Source organism: Syngnathus leptorhynchus, chromosome 13 (genome assembly GCF_054491065.1).
Source record: "Syngnathus leptorhynchus isolate UIUO chromosome 13, UIUO_Slep, whole genome shotgun sequence".
In the NCBI taxonomy this organism is placed as follows: domain Eukaryota; kingdom Metazoa; phylum Chordata; class Actinopteri; order Syngnathiformes; family Syngnathidae; genus Syngnathus; species Syngnathus leptorhynchus.
The window spans coordinates 6,055,788-6,071,406 of NC_141207.1; the positions used below are offsets into that span (position 1 = coordinate 6,055,788).

Below are 15,619 nucleotides of genomic sequence, written 5' to 3' on the forward strand. Positions count from 1 at the left end.
AAAAAGCTAGCAAGCAACAAACCTGTGGCAGTGAAGCGCTGTCAACATCATGTGTGTGGAGTCCAACGAGTGGATGAAGTTTGGCGGGAACGCATTCTTCTGCTTCATTATGTCGGGCCTCCTGAGAAGAAACAACCAAAGACATGCATGCATGTTAATTACGACGTGTCACACTTGTGCATTCAAACCTAGCAACTCATCTCATAATGAAACCTGCTGGGAGATTATTCCAGATTCCACGTATACAACAGAGAAGAAATAGATTGAGAGACATTTGATGATAAACAATAGGTGATTGAATAGAACTAAGATGATTTAAGGTCAAAAGGTCAATGTAGAAGACTCTTACTGTTTGATGTCATAGTTGATCCGGAGGTTGATTTGTTGCATTCTACTATTGAGCTGCAGAAACAAAACACAAAAAAATTAGTTCCAGTCAGATTTTTTTTCATCATCACAGTGTCAGATGTATCAGTCATGGCTTGGCAACTACTGTGTATAAGTCGACAACAAATGAAGTTTAATAGATAGCGGCTTGTGAAGGAAGGCAAAGATATTGCGGAATTAAGGTGACAGGGCTTTACATGGATTATCAAGGCGACGTTCAGCGAGGAGTTACTAAGCAACTCACTTTGAGAGCTCGAGTCGATTCCTTGAAGGTTGCGGTAGAGATGAATGACATAATCGCACTTTTATCAAGAAAATTGTTTGGGGGGGGGGGGGGTAAAAAAGTGGCCCATTAGTCTCTGCCACGGTTGTTATCTCGCATCTCAACGCTTGAGCAGGATTGTTGCGGGGTGGGGGGGGGTTCTGTCCATCAAGCTCCTTTTCATCTTTAGGAGCGAGGAGAAGTCAAAGTAATGGAAGCTAACTTTGGTGTGCTAAATGGAAGGCCGGGTAGTAGATGAGGTCATTATTTTACATTGTACTGTGCCCCTTTTTATTCAAATGTAAGTGTGGATGATCTGAGACTTGACTCAAGACTCTGATGAATGAGACCTTGGCTAACCAGGAGGAGGAAAGCGGCGGGGGAGGAAGGCTCCCTGCGGTGTGAATCACCTGAGAGCTGGCGTGCGGATGGCGACGCGTGCAAAAGCAATCATGAAGCGCAGAGAAGCAAGATGTCCCCAATCATCACGTAACATAAAGCGTCAATCCACAAATTGTTTTCTTTTGACCATATTCTCACCCTTGAAAGTGAAAGATCCAGTCAAAACCTGCAACCTAGATGAGTAGCTCGAAGTGAGTAAAAAAAAAAAAAAATAAACAAGAAATGTGAGCCGGAGTGACCCCTGAGCCGATTAGTGCCTCGCAATCATGTTAGGTAGCCTCTGATGTATGTTCACGCTCCATTCTTCTCCCGGTTCCTCACACATCAACCGTGAGATGTACTCGAGTACTTTTGGGTATTTATACTTCTGGCACATGTATAGTTGAGGGAGATGCAATCCTATCCCTGGTCTAATTACAAATGACCCCCCGGCAACACGACGGCCTTGGAGTTAAGCAGAGAGGGAGATTGAATTTAATCCATCGATGCGTTGCGGGTGGGGGGGGTGACCTTTCTGCAAGTTACTTTCATTTTTGTTGTGCCACGGTGATGCAGCTGGATTAGAGTGTTATTAAAGCAGAGGATAAAGGATGTGCGAGGCTATTTCATTGTCACTACATCGGTGTGTGCTAATATGATAGCTTCAAAGGGCTAATCAACCTCCTTGTCCATACTGGACATTAAAGCAAGCAGAAGCAATGGGAAGAAAGTACGGGAGGAGAGATGATGGACTCGGAGGGAGCCACCATCTGTCAGCGCAGCACCTGCTTGCGAGGTGTCGCTCTCCCTTCTGAAGCGACCGTCCGCTTGATGTCATACTTAAGAGAGGACGGCACAGTGGGCAAGCTTGAGGCCTTGCTGGCTGCATGCGTTTGGCATCTGCTAAACAGTATGTCCGCGTCCTTCATTTGCTAATAAGCCTGGGGAGATATATAATCACTCACATATTCTTATTTAAAAAATGACAGCACAGTAATCCCCTGCTACATCTGAGGCACATATTTTTTTGTGTGTGTTAAAGATAGAAATATGATTCTATGTTGAAACTCGGATTTGTTTTTGCAGTTACTGCAAGGAATTTCGAGTCATTGAATGTCTGTTCCAATACTTTTGCTCACTTGAAAAGTGTGTTGCTTCAAACCTGAGTTAGTCAACATGTCCAGATGTGCGATCAATAGAAGAAAATAAAAGGTGGAATGATGAACTTTTGTGTCCTATTCAAACTAAAAAATGAGGACGGAATGTTGCTACAACACAAGGAATAACTGACCATAAAAATGCACGGACGGACGGAGGGACGCACGCACACACCCAGGCGCGCTGGCTATCTCCACGCTGACATTTATCTCTCAGACACGCACGCCACTGTCAGCCTCTCCACGGTGACAAACAACTCTAATGATGTTGTGGAGCTCCATTACAGTGGGGGCCACTCATGCCAATCGCACGGCACCATCAGCCCCGCACTCTCCCATCAGACAACCTATCGAGACCTGCACATTCGAGCCGCAGCACTCTGGCTTGGGAAAGCATCCTGCACGTTGACGATGGCATGCACAACAAAAAGCCAGACGAGCTAAGAGATGGAAAATGCTGTTATATATAAAAATAAAATAAAAAAAAAACGTTTCTTTTTCTAGCTAGCGGTCGTGTACTGAAACTGGAAAACCAACAAAGTACTGCGCGTGCACATTTTGGGACAAAATTCTGAAATACTGAACGGTTTGTTTTGCAACATTCAATGTAAGAATAAAAAAAAATCGATTTGGACTCTACAAGTTGGCAGCACTCGCCGTTCCAAGGAGTGTTTTTCAAACCATGCCAAAGCACAGTGAGGAAAGCAAGAAGTGGTCCGCAAATTGGCTATGATATATTTATTTTGTGGCATTTACATGAATCTCCATCCTTTTTCTTTTTCTACATGAAAAGTACAAATCATTCTCAGTTTTAGGTACACGTCTAACGGTTCGGACAGAGGGGCAATTAGGCTAACAGCGTGATTCTCAAGTTTTTAGCCTTCATCAGGCGCGCTAAGGCAAATGATCCAATTTTATTTATTATCTTTTTGATACAAGATCATTATTTCAGTAATGTATTCAGTAAACTGTACTTTGTGACTTTTATGGGAGTAGAGTGAAATGAGATTTTTCTAATGTAAAATATGTGCCCTAGTTCAATAAAGGTTGGGGAATGATGAAAGAAGTGAGATAGCATTGCTTGGGTGAATGGAAGCAGAGATAATAGTAGTGCCAACCGTGAGGGTATGGCGCCTTTTGCTTACCAACTGGCTTCGTGTGCGGTGGTAGGGCTGGATGATGGGCAAACCCAGGGGGGTCACCCACTGCACCGTGTGTCCCGCCTTGGATATGAGCCTGGCGCTCTCCGTCAACCAGTCCTGCAATAAACGGGAGTCGTGTCCTTGTTCCATATACTAATGTGCAATAAATCATTTTGATGACCTTTTTGGTCGCTGACCTGCTGAGGAACAGGTGAGAAATTGTTGCAATAAGAGCTCAATTCAACAGTGTTGCTTGTAAAGCCCCATTTTGTCTTTAAGTCCCAGTAATGCCACAAAGTTGCTACACACAGGCATCGGTGAGGAAGATGGATGATAGTCTTTCCCTGGGCAAATGCGTTCTCATCTTATAGCTCTGTCTGAGCCAAAAACAAAGACAAGGAGACAGCCGGGGAGTGACGGATGGACTAACTAGATAGTTAGAGACTGACTGATCAATGAGTGGATGGATAGGTGGCGGCCCGAGGGGAGAGATTGTGCCGAGAATAAATGGGACGTGTTCTAGGAAGGAAGGAGGTCAGCGGCGGGATTGATTCGCCGCCGTAAATTCTTTATCTCGGACCCGGGCTGTCCCTGCTCAATCCCCTAAGGAGGAGCGCGGCGGCGGCGGCGGGCGGGCGGACGCCAGTTCTATTAGCGTAGCGGGCCACGCTCTGCTCTGAAGATAATACACACCAGGTGCAAGTCCCGATGCTATAAATGGAGCCCGAATGTGTGCCGTCGGCACTTTTTCATCATCCAACACGTAATGCCAGCAGCGAGTCATTAATAAGAGAAAAATATGACTCTCGGTGGAGCTGGACGTTACTCATCAGAAGTCAGCGACAGTATATTTCAACTGTGGAGCGATGTTTGTTTGTTTATCTGTTGCTTCTGATGAAATATTATTCTCATTGAGTCGCCCTTGAGCAAAACTTGAAATATATGCTCATAAAAGTTGTGGCAATTATTTGCAAAGTGGCACTGGGACTTACGAGTTGAATTCATGTTCTAAGATTGTAAATCAATTTATTGTTGTGTATATCAAATCAAATGTGCTCAATTGAAATGAATGGAAAAAAAAGTATGGATATGTTGAACCCACCTGGATTTCTCTGGTCCCTGTGAACATCTCCTTGAGGCCGCTGAACACCAGTCGCACCAGGTAGTGTGATGCCTCCCATACATATTCCTAAAAAAAAAAAAAAAAAAAAAAATCAGATGATGAGATTGTACATCATTGAAACTGATCCTCCCTAAGCGGTCTGAAAGATGACTGAATGAATCAATGATGACAGTTTGCAGTCCAACTTTATGGTTGTAATAAAAATTATTTACAGTTTGACTTCCGCTGTGCATATATTGCAAAGGCAAGAGAAGATTTAAGACTCATTAGGACTATTTCCTATGGTTTGTCCTTATCAGCCACGGATCCCTCCGCTGCCACTTCTCAAAAATTCCCTGATGAAGCAATTAGGGGACATGATGCAAAAGTCATCTGCAACGACACTCCTGAGTGTGAGATGATAATAATAGCTAGCACGGCCACAAAGGTCTCATCCGCACTGGAAATGAGATCAACTTTTGGTAAAATGTGTCTGATTTGAGAAGATGAAATGGTGCCGAAGAATGAGCCATTGACCACTGAGGACCCATTTGTGCCTAAAAATAGCTGCGCAGTATCACATGTCTCTTCTTTGTTCCCGTGCACTCCTGGCCTCATCGATACAACCGTACGAGTCTAATATTTCACGGCATTGCGATCGGCCGTTCTTGTAAATCTGCGGTGTCAATGTCAAAGTGATGACAATTGATTCCATTTTCTGTCATTTGTGAGATAAATGTGCGGAAACAGAGAGGGCTTCATGCCTACCAGCAAGCGCCCCACATACGATGGAGGAGATCCTGAGCAGAGACCGTGCTAAAAATAAACCCGACGTGCAGCGTGAGGGAACCCCCTCCCCTTCCTCCCCTCACCTCGCTCGCTCACTACTGTACCTTTGGGAACTCATCAATCTCCTTCAGACGCTTCTCGATCTGGAGCCTTCCCCCGTAGCGCGTGACCCCGTAGACAACAGTCATCACGGTCTGCTTGACCACTTTCCTGTTGATGAAGCCCTCCAGGACCTGGGCGATCTTCAGGCCGCTCTCGGCGTCGCGAGCTCGGAAGCCCTCGACCTGAAACGCAAAGCGAATTGCTTGTGGGGGAGAAAACAGGAGGCAGCCGACTCCCATTGCAATTTGATGCAATCAAGGCCACAAGGTTAGGAACTGCACAATCACATCTTGCACCATGTTGTGTTCAAAATAATTGTCACGATCTGTGGCGCCAATATACGACTTTAGTCTCAGGCTTTTTTTTTTTTTTTTGTCAGAAAGGGAGGTTGTCTAGAAAAGGCTGCTTGTATATCTCGCGGAGAAAAATAGGCGTGTATTATATAGTAACATCTGACCTGCTGCGCCACGCCGCTGTAGACGTCCTGCGGCACGTCGCAGGGCACCAGGTTGACTGACGTGGCGCCAATAACGTCACGGCCAAGTGCGGCGTAGTGCTGGAGCCCGTTGCAGGAGCCGTCCTGGAAGAGATGGTGGGAAAGATTCAGCAGACACGCGATGGAAATGAGGACAGAAAATATGAAGGGGAAATGGATCATGAAAAAAAATATATTAAGCACACAAGAGATTCATCCGAGGAGGAACTCAGTTTGGAAAAAAAGAATCAAATAAAAGGTTAAGGTGTTAATTTATTGATAATTAATTGAATAATTAATGTCATAATCCCGAACTGGAGGCTGGCTGCCTGATAGACAATGAACTGAGGATCTCATTCTTTATTCCAATTACTTTTATTAATTTATAGTAATCCTCTATAGAGCATATCAAGTAGGATTGATTCATTATTGCATTTGGCACTATAACATAAGAAATTCAACAAATTCAAATCTCAAGCCTCTTGATAGCTGAAGGAAGTTATTATTGTTATTTTTAATTGCATCGTCTTGCCTTAATAACAAATCTGATTGGTAGCTAAATGGATTCATTTCCCCCAACCCGTTTAGCCCTACCATGTAACTACAACTGAAATGTTCCTGGTTGCTGTCTGGCTGATGATGCATGTGATTTCCTACAGGCTCCTCATGTTCCACATCATGTTTCATCATCGAGGACAAAGCACATTCATCAACATGAATAAAGTGGCAATGTTCCAGCGACTTTATTCTCTGTCCCTAAGGTAGGCTATGCAAAACCTGGATATTTTTTTTGGGGGGGTTGGGTAATTTCAAATCTAATAGTTTGATTTGGATGGTTTACGAAAGAAAAGAATGATATCTGTCACCACATGGAGAGACAACATTGGGCAGATGGCCAGACTATTTTGTTAATGCCAAGTCTATTTTGCGTAACAGGAAATGAAAAGAACCAAAGAAGTCTGTTTGGAATCATATACTAGATGATGATAACATTTTGACGTGCCAAAGGTCCATTCATGAAGTAGCACTACTTTGCACTTTAGCAACCAACTCACAATAATAAAATGGAAGAAATGAATGAATGAAAAAAACTAAAATCATGTGACTATACAGTACATTTATCGTCTTCATTGTCATAACAGCTCTTTGAACGAAACCACAGCCATGATGGAAAACATTAACGGTACCTGATGCACAGGAAAATGAGAGACGAACTGCGTCGGGTCAGGAGATCTCACGGCGCTGGCGATTTCCATGCAGCAGGCGAGCGCTTGCCACGGCTCATCTGCATTCATCCACCATTTCTTACCCTGAGGAAGCAAACGCGAGCGTCAGGCACGTTTCCCCGCATACATTATTTATATCAAGCCAAGATACAAAACGTTAACTTTGGTTTTAGTGGGTGAGAAGTACAGCAGAATTTGAAGAATGTTCAAAGGAAGGATCGAGAAGACTACACATTTGTGGCCAGTGCTAATCGCGAGTCAGGTAAGCGCCGTTTGGTTAGCTGCTAGACGTGAGGTCGCGTGAGTGGCTTACGAAACAAACGGTAATAAAGAAGGACGCACGTTTAAAGGGCGGTCAGCAGAGTCCAGAACGAACTCCATGATCGAATTGGCGTACTCCAGCCTCCCTTGCATCGAGCTCTTCTTCTTCAAGCCCGTCAGATTGACTAAGTGGATCTTGAGCCAGTCCAGGCCCTTTGGCCCGAGCGGCTTCCCTTCGGCGAACAGCAGGATAGAGCGGGTCACGTCGCTTCCCAGGTGATTGAAGTAAGGAGGACAGGGGTACGTGCGCCCCCGGAAATCCATATTATGCGGAAACCAGAAGACCTCGTCCCTGATGTGGTTGGCGATGGAGAGTTTATAGAGAGCGTCCATGCGCAAGCTGTGCATCTCGTTGCATTTCTTTCTGGCGTTGATCACCTCTCGCTTATTGTGGGCCTTTTCGCTGGCAGTGTGAGAAACGTCCTGCGGGTTGAAGGGGGGCACTTTGGGGGCTTCTGACATGGGAGGAGGAATGTCTAGTTTCTCGCTGCCCCGATCGTTAAAGATGGAGATGATGATGTCCAGGAGAGGTTTGTTGATCTTCCAGGCACAGTTTCCCAGCTGGTTAAGGGAGTCCAAGACTGGGTCGAGGTTCTGGCATCTTTCCAACAACTCCTCGTGCTGACTCGCCCCATCCATACTGCGCATCAGCTTGGCAGGGGTCAGCAAGTACGCGCCAAACTTGGCCGAGGTCCAGGGTAGAGGAGGGCAGCGCATTGGCATCACGGACGAGTCGAAGGTCAGTTTCGTCTCCATGGTCTCCTGCTGCATCTGAATAAGGATGGGGTGGGGCTTAATGAAGCCCACCTGAGTGAAGAGAGACAAAAAAATAGCCTTTGAAAAAAGTTCAAATCACGCACGCGAGCTAAAAGTAACAGTCAGACAGTTTAATACCGAGACATGATGTCAACGACATAAAAAAAAAGATCAGAATTATAGCCACCAAACTGATTTACCCCGATGTTATTGTAGTTTCTTTGTGCTGTGCCTAATGTGTTGTAAACAGTCGAATGGGAAGAAAAACAGCAACCTGACAGCAAAAAATAAATAAGGCCAACATTGCTGTGTCATGCTGTGTCGTAAAGTCATTAGGCAGCTCCCCTGATGAGCTAACCTCCAAAGTGCGCAACAGGAAAAAAAAAAAAGAAAAAGTCAGAGCAAAGGCAGCGCCGGCCAGAACTGCCTCGTAAGCGCAAAGGTGAAAGCTCAGTTATCTCCTTGTCGTGCGTCGAGTCCCCAAAGTCTTCTCTCGCGCTTTCCCGTGACACGGTCATTTCACCCTCCCGCCGAGTCTGGTGGCAGCCAATCAACGAGCCAATTAAAAAAGAAGCACTAAGAAAAGGGATTAGCTTGGATTCTTTGCGCGGGAGGCTAAGCGCTTTTATAATTTGCCCTCGAGGGAGCGCCGCAGTGGATATTAGGGTGCAAAAGGTGACACTGACTTAAGAGTGACAAAAAAAAAAAAAGCCAAAGTCAAGTGTATTCAGATGCTTCAAGTCATTATTATTAGTCTATGAAAACGTCTCTCTCTTTCTCACTCACATGATGTCGTGTCGAGATGCGAGGGCGGACCACCGTACCTGTCGGTTGCTGCGAAAGGCGTACATGTGGTAAAGGATGGGGATGCATTTCCTCTCGTAGGTGGAGCTCAGGATGTCGCTATTGATCTTAAGGTTCTTGACCATCAGGTCCAGCAGGTACGTTCCCAGCTCCAGAATGACTATGTGCGGCCAGGAGGATTCCCACCCCTGCAGCGTGGGCCCTGACGGGTGTTCCGTTTCCAGCTCGCACCACTTCTCCCTGGGAAGGACGTTACACGCCTGGAAGGAGATGTCGATAGAATGTAGTCACGCATAAGTAGACAGTACTGACAGTTTCTGAGAAAGTGAGCTCACTGGAAATGTTTTGTTTATGTGCGATGCGAGCTCTGATTAATGATTAACCGTCAATTTCAAAATGGTGGCCGTAAAATGTATTTTATGTTGTGGTGTATTGTTTGAAAATGTCTTAACTCGGCATAATTTCTTTTTTTTTTCTTTCTTCAGGTTGAGATATTAACTGGATTTGTTGTTCACACTGTGATTTGAAATTCTGGTCAAACTTTACATTTTGTGTTTTATTTTATTTAAAAATATATACCTCAGTGTCTTTGGCTAGCAGGTCGGTGTAAGCGCTGTAAATTGTGTCCAGCTTTTCCACCATCTGATTTCTGTATTTCTGGTAGACTGAGTACTTGGTGTAAACACGGGTGCCCAAATCTTTGGCCAATGTCATCAAGGACTCTCCGCTGGGTGGCATGGTGGAAAAGCTCTGGTACGGACACAGAATCACAAAGAGTCAGTTGTGTGAGTCGACCAATCACAGGACTTCCTTGAATGGCGGCGGGTACCTGTATCATGATATCCACATAGTCGTTGTCCTCCAGCAGACAGAGGTAGGGATAAAGGTTGAGTCTGAAATCCTTGGTGTTGGTCTTCCCAAGGATCATCTTGCCCTCCCTGAAAGCCTGGAGGAGGGCCTTACGCCACTGAACCCGTTGCTCCAGAAACAACGCCCTCTAAAAGGACGACGACATTGCTTGTGAGAACAACACGGACGACAGTCAACAAACATGAAACTTGAAAGAAAGTCACAGTTTTGCTAGAACAGAGGTGTCAACTTTAACACCTGACATTTCTTCCTTCTCCTTTGCCGTCGTGTCAAAAGCAATTGTCACTTAGCGGCAAGTATTTCCAACACCACACCGGCTGATGATGTCATCTAATATATCAAATGGTGCTACGCCAATTCACTGTGTGAACGCGCACAAAGTTTACCTGAGTTCAGTGTCAAAATCAAAGGCCGATTAAAGCCAACTCTTCTCTCAAGGGTTCTGATGCGACACTTTCTCGGAGTAAAAGCTCAACCCGAATAGATAATACTTTATGTACGATCTGAATTTTTTTTACCGGCCAGTGTAGCCGTTTCAGAAACAATCTGGATGGTAGATGGAAAGGTGACTCTCACTGTCTCCTCTCTGGGGTCTTCTATTACAATACATTATTACTCTGCCTTGCCGGCCTTGCCTGTCGGTCGCTCTGTCTGTAAATGCTCCCTGGCCACTAGGGACTCTCGGCTTACTCGCTTCCCACGTAGCCCATCTGCAGAGGCAGATGAGCCAGCCAGGACTGTAAATGCCAAGGTTTAAAAAAAAAAAAAAAAAAAAAAAAAGATAACCCGTTTTTCTCCTCTATACTTGTAGTGGACAATGGGTGCCCTCCAAAATGCCTCAGTAGTGAAAATAAGACAAAGATTTACCACTTTTTTAAGAGTCCGACAAAAAGTAGGCTGGAGAATTTCTTTCCAGCGCTGGTAACATTCTTGTGCCACTTCCAACCAGAAGAATTTTGATACATGGTGTCTGAACGAAGATCAGATGACGGCTTACCATTTTCGCCATGCTTTCTGTGATGGGCTTTACTGCCTCGACGGAGTCAATAGTGACTGTGCAGGCTTGCTCTATGTTGAGTTGGAATTTGAGACGTTCCCGGAGCTCGTCTCGAGTGAAATCCAGCTTCGGGTACTGGTGGGTATCCCTCTAAAAACACACACACACACGGAAAAAATTAATTGGAGTTAGGAGAAAGGTCATAATATCGACGCTCACCATCTTAACGCCACCATCTTATTATTTAGCATGGAACCTAATGTAAACTTGAAAGCGCAAAGACTAAATTGAACCAAAATCAAACTGCATTTCATATGAGCATGTGACACAGAGCAAACAGTATTCTAATGAGCTTGAGCTTCTGCCACCAACACGGTCTCCCGAGGCTCCACGAGAGACCGTCCTGTTTGCTATTCCGCTATCGAGCGAGCCAGTTTATTTGGGCAGCGTTTCAGCCGTTGGGTCGCCAATGACGTCAGTTGTGAATTATAAAACGGGGGGGGGGGGACGGGACTCAGGTTAGTCAACCAAGACACAATGTGATAGAAGATAGCAAACAGGATGCTAGAATGAAGTGGAGGCTATAAATATCATGCTTGGAATGGGATGAATGAAAAATGCAAAGAGCAGAGAGGTGAGAGACACTCCACATCATTTACAAGGGGGCATCGCTGGAACTTGAGTCATCTACCCTTCAAGGGATAATAACAGCAAAAATCAGATATCTGCTTAGGTTTTGAAAATGAGCAGAGTGGTAAGAGCGTTGAGAATCAAGCAACATTAGGCAGAGGATCTTCAGTCTCTGCGAAGGTAATTACAGCCATCTAGTGGAACCCCCTGTTGTTGCTTTTACCAGCGGTGGGGGTGGGTTGGTGTCTATTTATGGTGCGACATGTTATTTAAGTGGAAGCCAACCTGGGTCTTGCAATTAAGATAATGCATCTACTTGAAGAAACAAAAACTGAGTATTAGCTATAAGTCCCAATAGATGAGAGGTGATACCTTTGTGTAAAAGTCCTTAACCAACACAGCTGAGCTTTGGCTTGTGGTAAGGTTACCGGTGGGCTGGTAGTCGGGTTGGATGGCGTGGATGGCCTTCAGGACCATATCTCTTTCATCAAGCCGGAACACACATTGGCTGAAGATATCATCCACAGAGATGCCATCCTTCTCCATCTGGGTCAAGCACCTGGGCAAGGTACAATGGTTCCACTCCAAACGTGATTCATTGTTTACAAACAACAGTTGCAGAATCTCAATGGGTGTTGGTGAAATGTTGATTAAAAAAAAAAAAAATCTCCAACACTTGGACTGCACAACACTGATAATGCATACAAAGGACAGATGGAGCAATGGAATAATTCAAATATCAAATACAACCCTTGCTCAAGTTGGTGAAAAAAAATATGCCTCAAAAGTCATCATGCATGTTATGTGAGAAGTCAGAAAATCTGCTTAGACATGATGAAGTTAAAGTAAAAAAAATAAATAAAAGGGCACTGCTGACCCACAGGCACAAAGCTGTCATGAAGGGCAATGAATTTGAAATTGCAGCATGTGCTCAAATAACACCTGCTTGATAACATTTCTATGAACATGAGGTAATAATTCACTATTATGTAACATAGGGCATGAGAAAACATTGCGGTGACCAGCTCTAACAAAATACAGGGATTTAAAAACTGAAAGACTGAAGAAAGCACGACATCTACTGTTAGGTATTGGTAACGCACACATTTTAAAACTGACAGCAGTCAGTTTACTATTCATACCTTGAGACAACTCGGGGAGAACATTGCGCACTGCGGCCCATACACTCCAAAGCAGCACAATATGAGCCGATATTTGGCCGTAGACCCGCTTCCTCCATCAGAATAAACAACCGGCCAATCGGATTCAAGGTGCCCTATAAAAAAAAAAAATAATACAATGAAATTTTTCACAACAGAAATAATTATGGTGATAATCTATATTGGGTTCAAATATTTACCACTCAATAGAAGGTCTATTTTGTTGCCTGTATAACTTTTCTCCATACCTTTTTGGCCCAGACACGCATCATGATGTTGTAGACGTCTGCGTCGAGAACAGCTCGTCGACTCCGAACTCTGTGTTGGCTGAGCAGGAAATTATTTGCTCGCTCAATTTCCCCCGTAAATACGCATGCATCCAGCCAGGAGAAGATGCAAGAGCGCATGTTCCCCACGGCTTCTTCGCCGGTGTGTAGAAGATGCTCCGGCTGATTTGAGAAGGCCCAAGGACTGCTTTGCTCGATGAGCCTCAGCTCCAGTTCTTCCAACTGTAGCAGTTGCTCATTGGTTAATTGGTCCTTTGAACTGGGTCGTTTATTCTTCTGGTTCTTTGGTTTGCCTTTGGGGGTTTTATGTGATACAGCAGCTTGGACTTTGGAATTCTTGTTGTCCTTCTCAGAGCTCTTTTTGATCGATATAGTTTTGTAACTAGTGCCGGGAAGTTTGGGGACGTCTTCATCGCCGGTTTGTTCCGTTGCCTGCTTCTGCAGTTTCTCCCGAAGGCGCTTCCGTCTTTTCAACTTGCTTTTCTTTTCTCGGAATAGTTTCTCCAACCAGCGAGTTGACTGAGCTTTGGAGGATAACGTCATAACAGGTTGCGGCGATTTGGAAATGTCGGGCTTCTCTTGAGGTGTGTTTGTGGGAGTTCTGCCAGTGGAGATGTGTCTCTTGGTGGAGAGTGTAGGAAGAAATTCCACTTTTGCTTTTTGGACATCCACAATGCCATCAGGTTGAAGTTGTTGGATCCTGGCCTTGAGCACTTAAGAGCGGGAAATGAAGGGGTGGGTGATGCAAATGAATAACATGCATTTCAAAAACAAATTGCAATAGAATAGTGTGACACGCATGTATGTCTTATAATATAGAATACCTTACCATCTAACAGCTGAGACTGTTTCACTACACGTTTCTTTGCATCTTCTGTCTTCCGGAGAGAAAATGAAACGTTTCTTCGCTGAAGATGCAAATGTGTATCTGGGATAAAGACAACAAAGGAATTAGTAAAATACCAAACTTAGTTTGTATCCAAGTTGTCCTTTAGCCTACTTAAGTTGATCAGACAGTTTCTTTTGTCTTATTACGATATCAAATTTTGCTTGAGAGCATATTAAACATTGTGTACAACAGCTTTAAATTAAAATTAGACAATAATATAAACGCTCAGATGAGACCAGTAGTTGCAAAAGCCAAACTAAAGAGCATTCGCCTCACCTGCTTGTCGTCTCGCTGCACTATTTCTCATAGAAAGACACCGCTGGCAACATTCCGTAACAGGGGCACGAGACGTTACTTTTTCCAGTAAACTGCGCCGATTAAGACATTTGACCAAGGCACAAATCCTAAAGAGTGACATGTTGACATGTAATAACCGCATTGCATCCCAGCACTAGGGCGCCATTTTGTTCCAGACTAAGTTAGTCGAAAGGTCGAGCTATCGCTATAAACAAACCTAAGTAGAAGATCACAGATACATCGATGCTGTCGTGTGCGCTTAGTTCAGGTCATACAGTGCAAATATATACATTTGTTAGTCCGCCCCTTCTTTCTCTGTTGTCTAAACATTTAAAACGCATTCAATTTAATTGAAGAGCTGTACTGTGTTTGGCCTACAGGTGTCAGTGTCGCCATAGTGTATTGTAAATACTCACTTGTACTGGTATAGTGTCACGCCCCTTTTTACATGATCTGCTTCACAAATTCAACAAAAACAATTTACATCATTAATTATTGTACAAATTTTCACCATTTTCATCAAAATTAAGCATTTGGTGTTTGGAAAAACATTTATGCCTATTTTTTATGGCTATTTTACATTATGATTCATTCTATAATCATATTTTCTTTCTGCAGTTATTGTGAAATAATGTCGCTTTTTAATGTAGGGATGGAAAATGTTTCCCCCTAATTCATCGATGAATCAACAAAATAATTGACATATTAATTGCTTTATAAATTAATTGTTAGTTACAGCTCTAAATCATAGATCTGGAAATTTCAACCTTCCCAGTAAATTATGAGCAGTCCGATTAAATGTAACTGACATACACAAATATTTCACCTACTCGTAATCATCCCAGGAAGAAATAAAACTCCACCAGGTGACAGTATTGCTCTGCAAACACCTTGCAGTTCCCTTTCCATTGGGCATATGATAGGCAGCCTGAAATAAGTACTTTTACTTGATTTTGCATTAAGTTTTATCCTAAATATCCATCTAATGATGGGTTTTATGCCTACAGACCTATGGGGTACTATAGATGGCTTGGAGCTCACTACAACACCTTCCTGTTTCCTTCCCTCAATGAGGTGAGTGGTTCTAATTATGATCTGAATTCTATTTTCAAGTGGTTGGATAATGTATGGTAGTACAATTGTTATTTAAAAGATTGTACCATTCACAAAGGCTTTATGAAAGCCTAGCACAAAAGAATTCAAATAGTTTTCGATATTGGAACAAATTGAAAGTCAACCAGTTCAACTGTACTCTTTAACTCTTTAATCCCTGTGGGAAAAAGAGAAAAAAAAAAAAAAATCAACAACTGTGGCTTGGCGGCGAGCCGTCTTTTTTGCCTCGGCGTGGTTGGAAACATCCCAAAGCTCAACTCAAGTGTGACTCAGCAGTAAAGCAAAAGTGAATTCATCTCATTCACATCCTGTATACTTTCTGACCCCCGGCATTCGCCCTCCCTCTTGTCATGCATCCATAAAGCATTCTTAAACACTTTAGCGCTCCTTTGTGTCGCGCTAGGCTGGAGGTTAACACAAGCGCTACTTGACAGAGGGAGAAAGGGCCAGGAGGGCAATGGGGGGAGTTCCT

At 43.9% G+C, this 15,619-nt stretch overlaps 1 protein-coding gene across 4 annotated transcripts in view; it reads right to left on the minus strand.

The window, feature by feature from the left end:
- Positions 1-14,206, minus strand: part of polrmt (polymerase (RNA) mitochondrial (DNA directed)) — a 22,960-nt gene extending 8,754 nt beyond the window's left edge. For all 4 annotated transcript variants that reach the window (XR_015067958.1, XR_015067956.1, XR_015067957.1 and 1 more), the window contains exons 1-17: positions 14,014-14,206; positions 13,678-13,776; positions 12,810-13,561; positions 12,544-12,677; positions 11,774-11,960; positions 10,772-10,921; positions 9,734-9,901; positions 9,484-9,654; positions 8,925-9,164; positions 7,366-8,151; positions 6,985-7,107; positions 5,780-5,902; positions 5,325-5,504; positions 4,432-4,518; positions 3,333-3,446; positions 350-402; positions 23-121 (exon numbers count right to left, since the gene is read on the minus strand). Coding sequence is in view for 1 of the 4 variants with exons in the window: in XM_085927894.1 (XP_085784020.1) it covers positions 23-121; positions 350-402; positions 3,333-3,446; positions 4,432-4,518; positions 5,325-5,504; positions 5,780-5,902; positions 6,985-7,107; positions 7,366-8,151; positions 8,925-9,164; positions 9,484-9,654; positions 9,734-9,901; positions 10,772-10,921; positions 11,774-11,960; positions 12,544-12,677; positions 12,810-13,561; positions 13,678-13,776; positions 14,014-14,176 (3,629 nt within the window). In the remaining 3 variants the exon portion in view is untranslated. The remainder of the gene's footprint in view (positions 1-22; positions 122-349; positions 403-3,332; positions 3,447-4,431; positions 4,519-5,324; positions 5,505-5,779; positions 5,903-6,984; positions 7,108-7,365; positions 8,152-8,924; positions 9,165-9,483; positions 9,655-9,733; positions 9,902-10,771; positions 10,922-11,773; positions 11,961-12,543; positions 12,678-12,809; positions 13,562-13,677; positions 13,777-14,013) is intronic.
- Between the last annotated feature and the right edge of the window lie 1,413 nt (positions 14,207-15,619).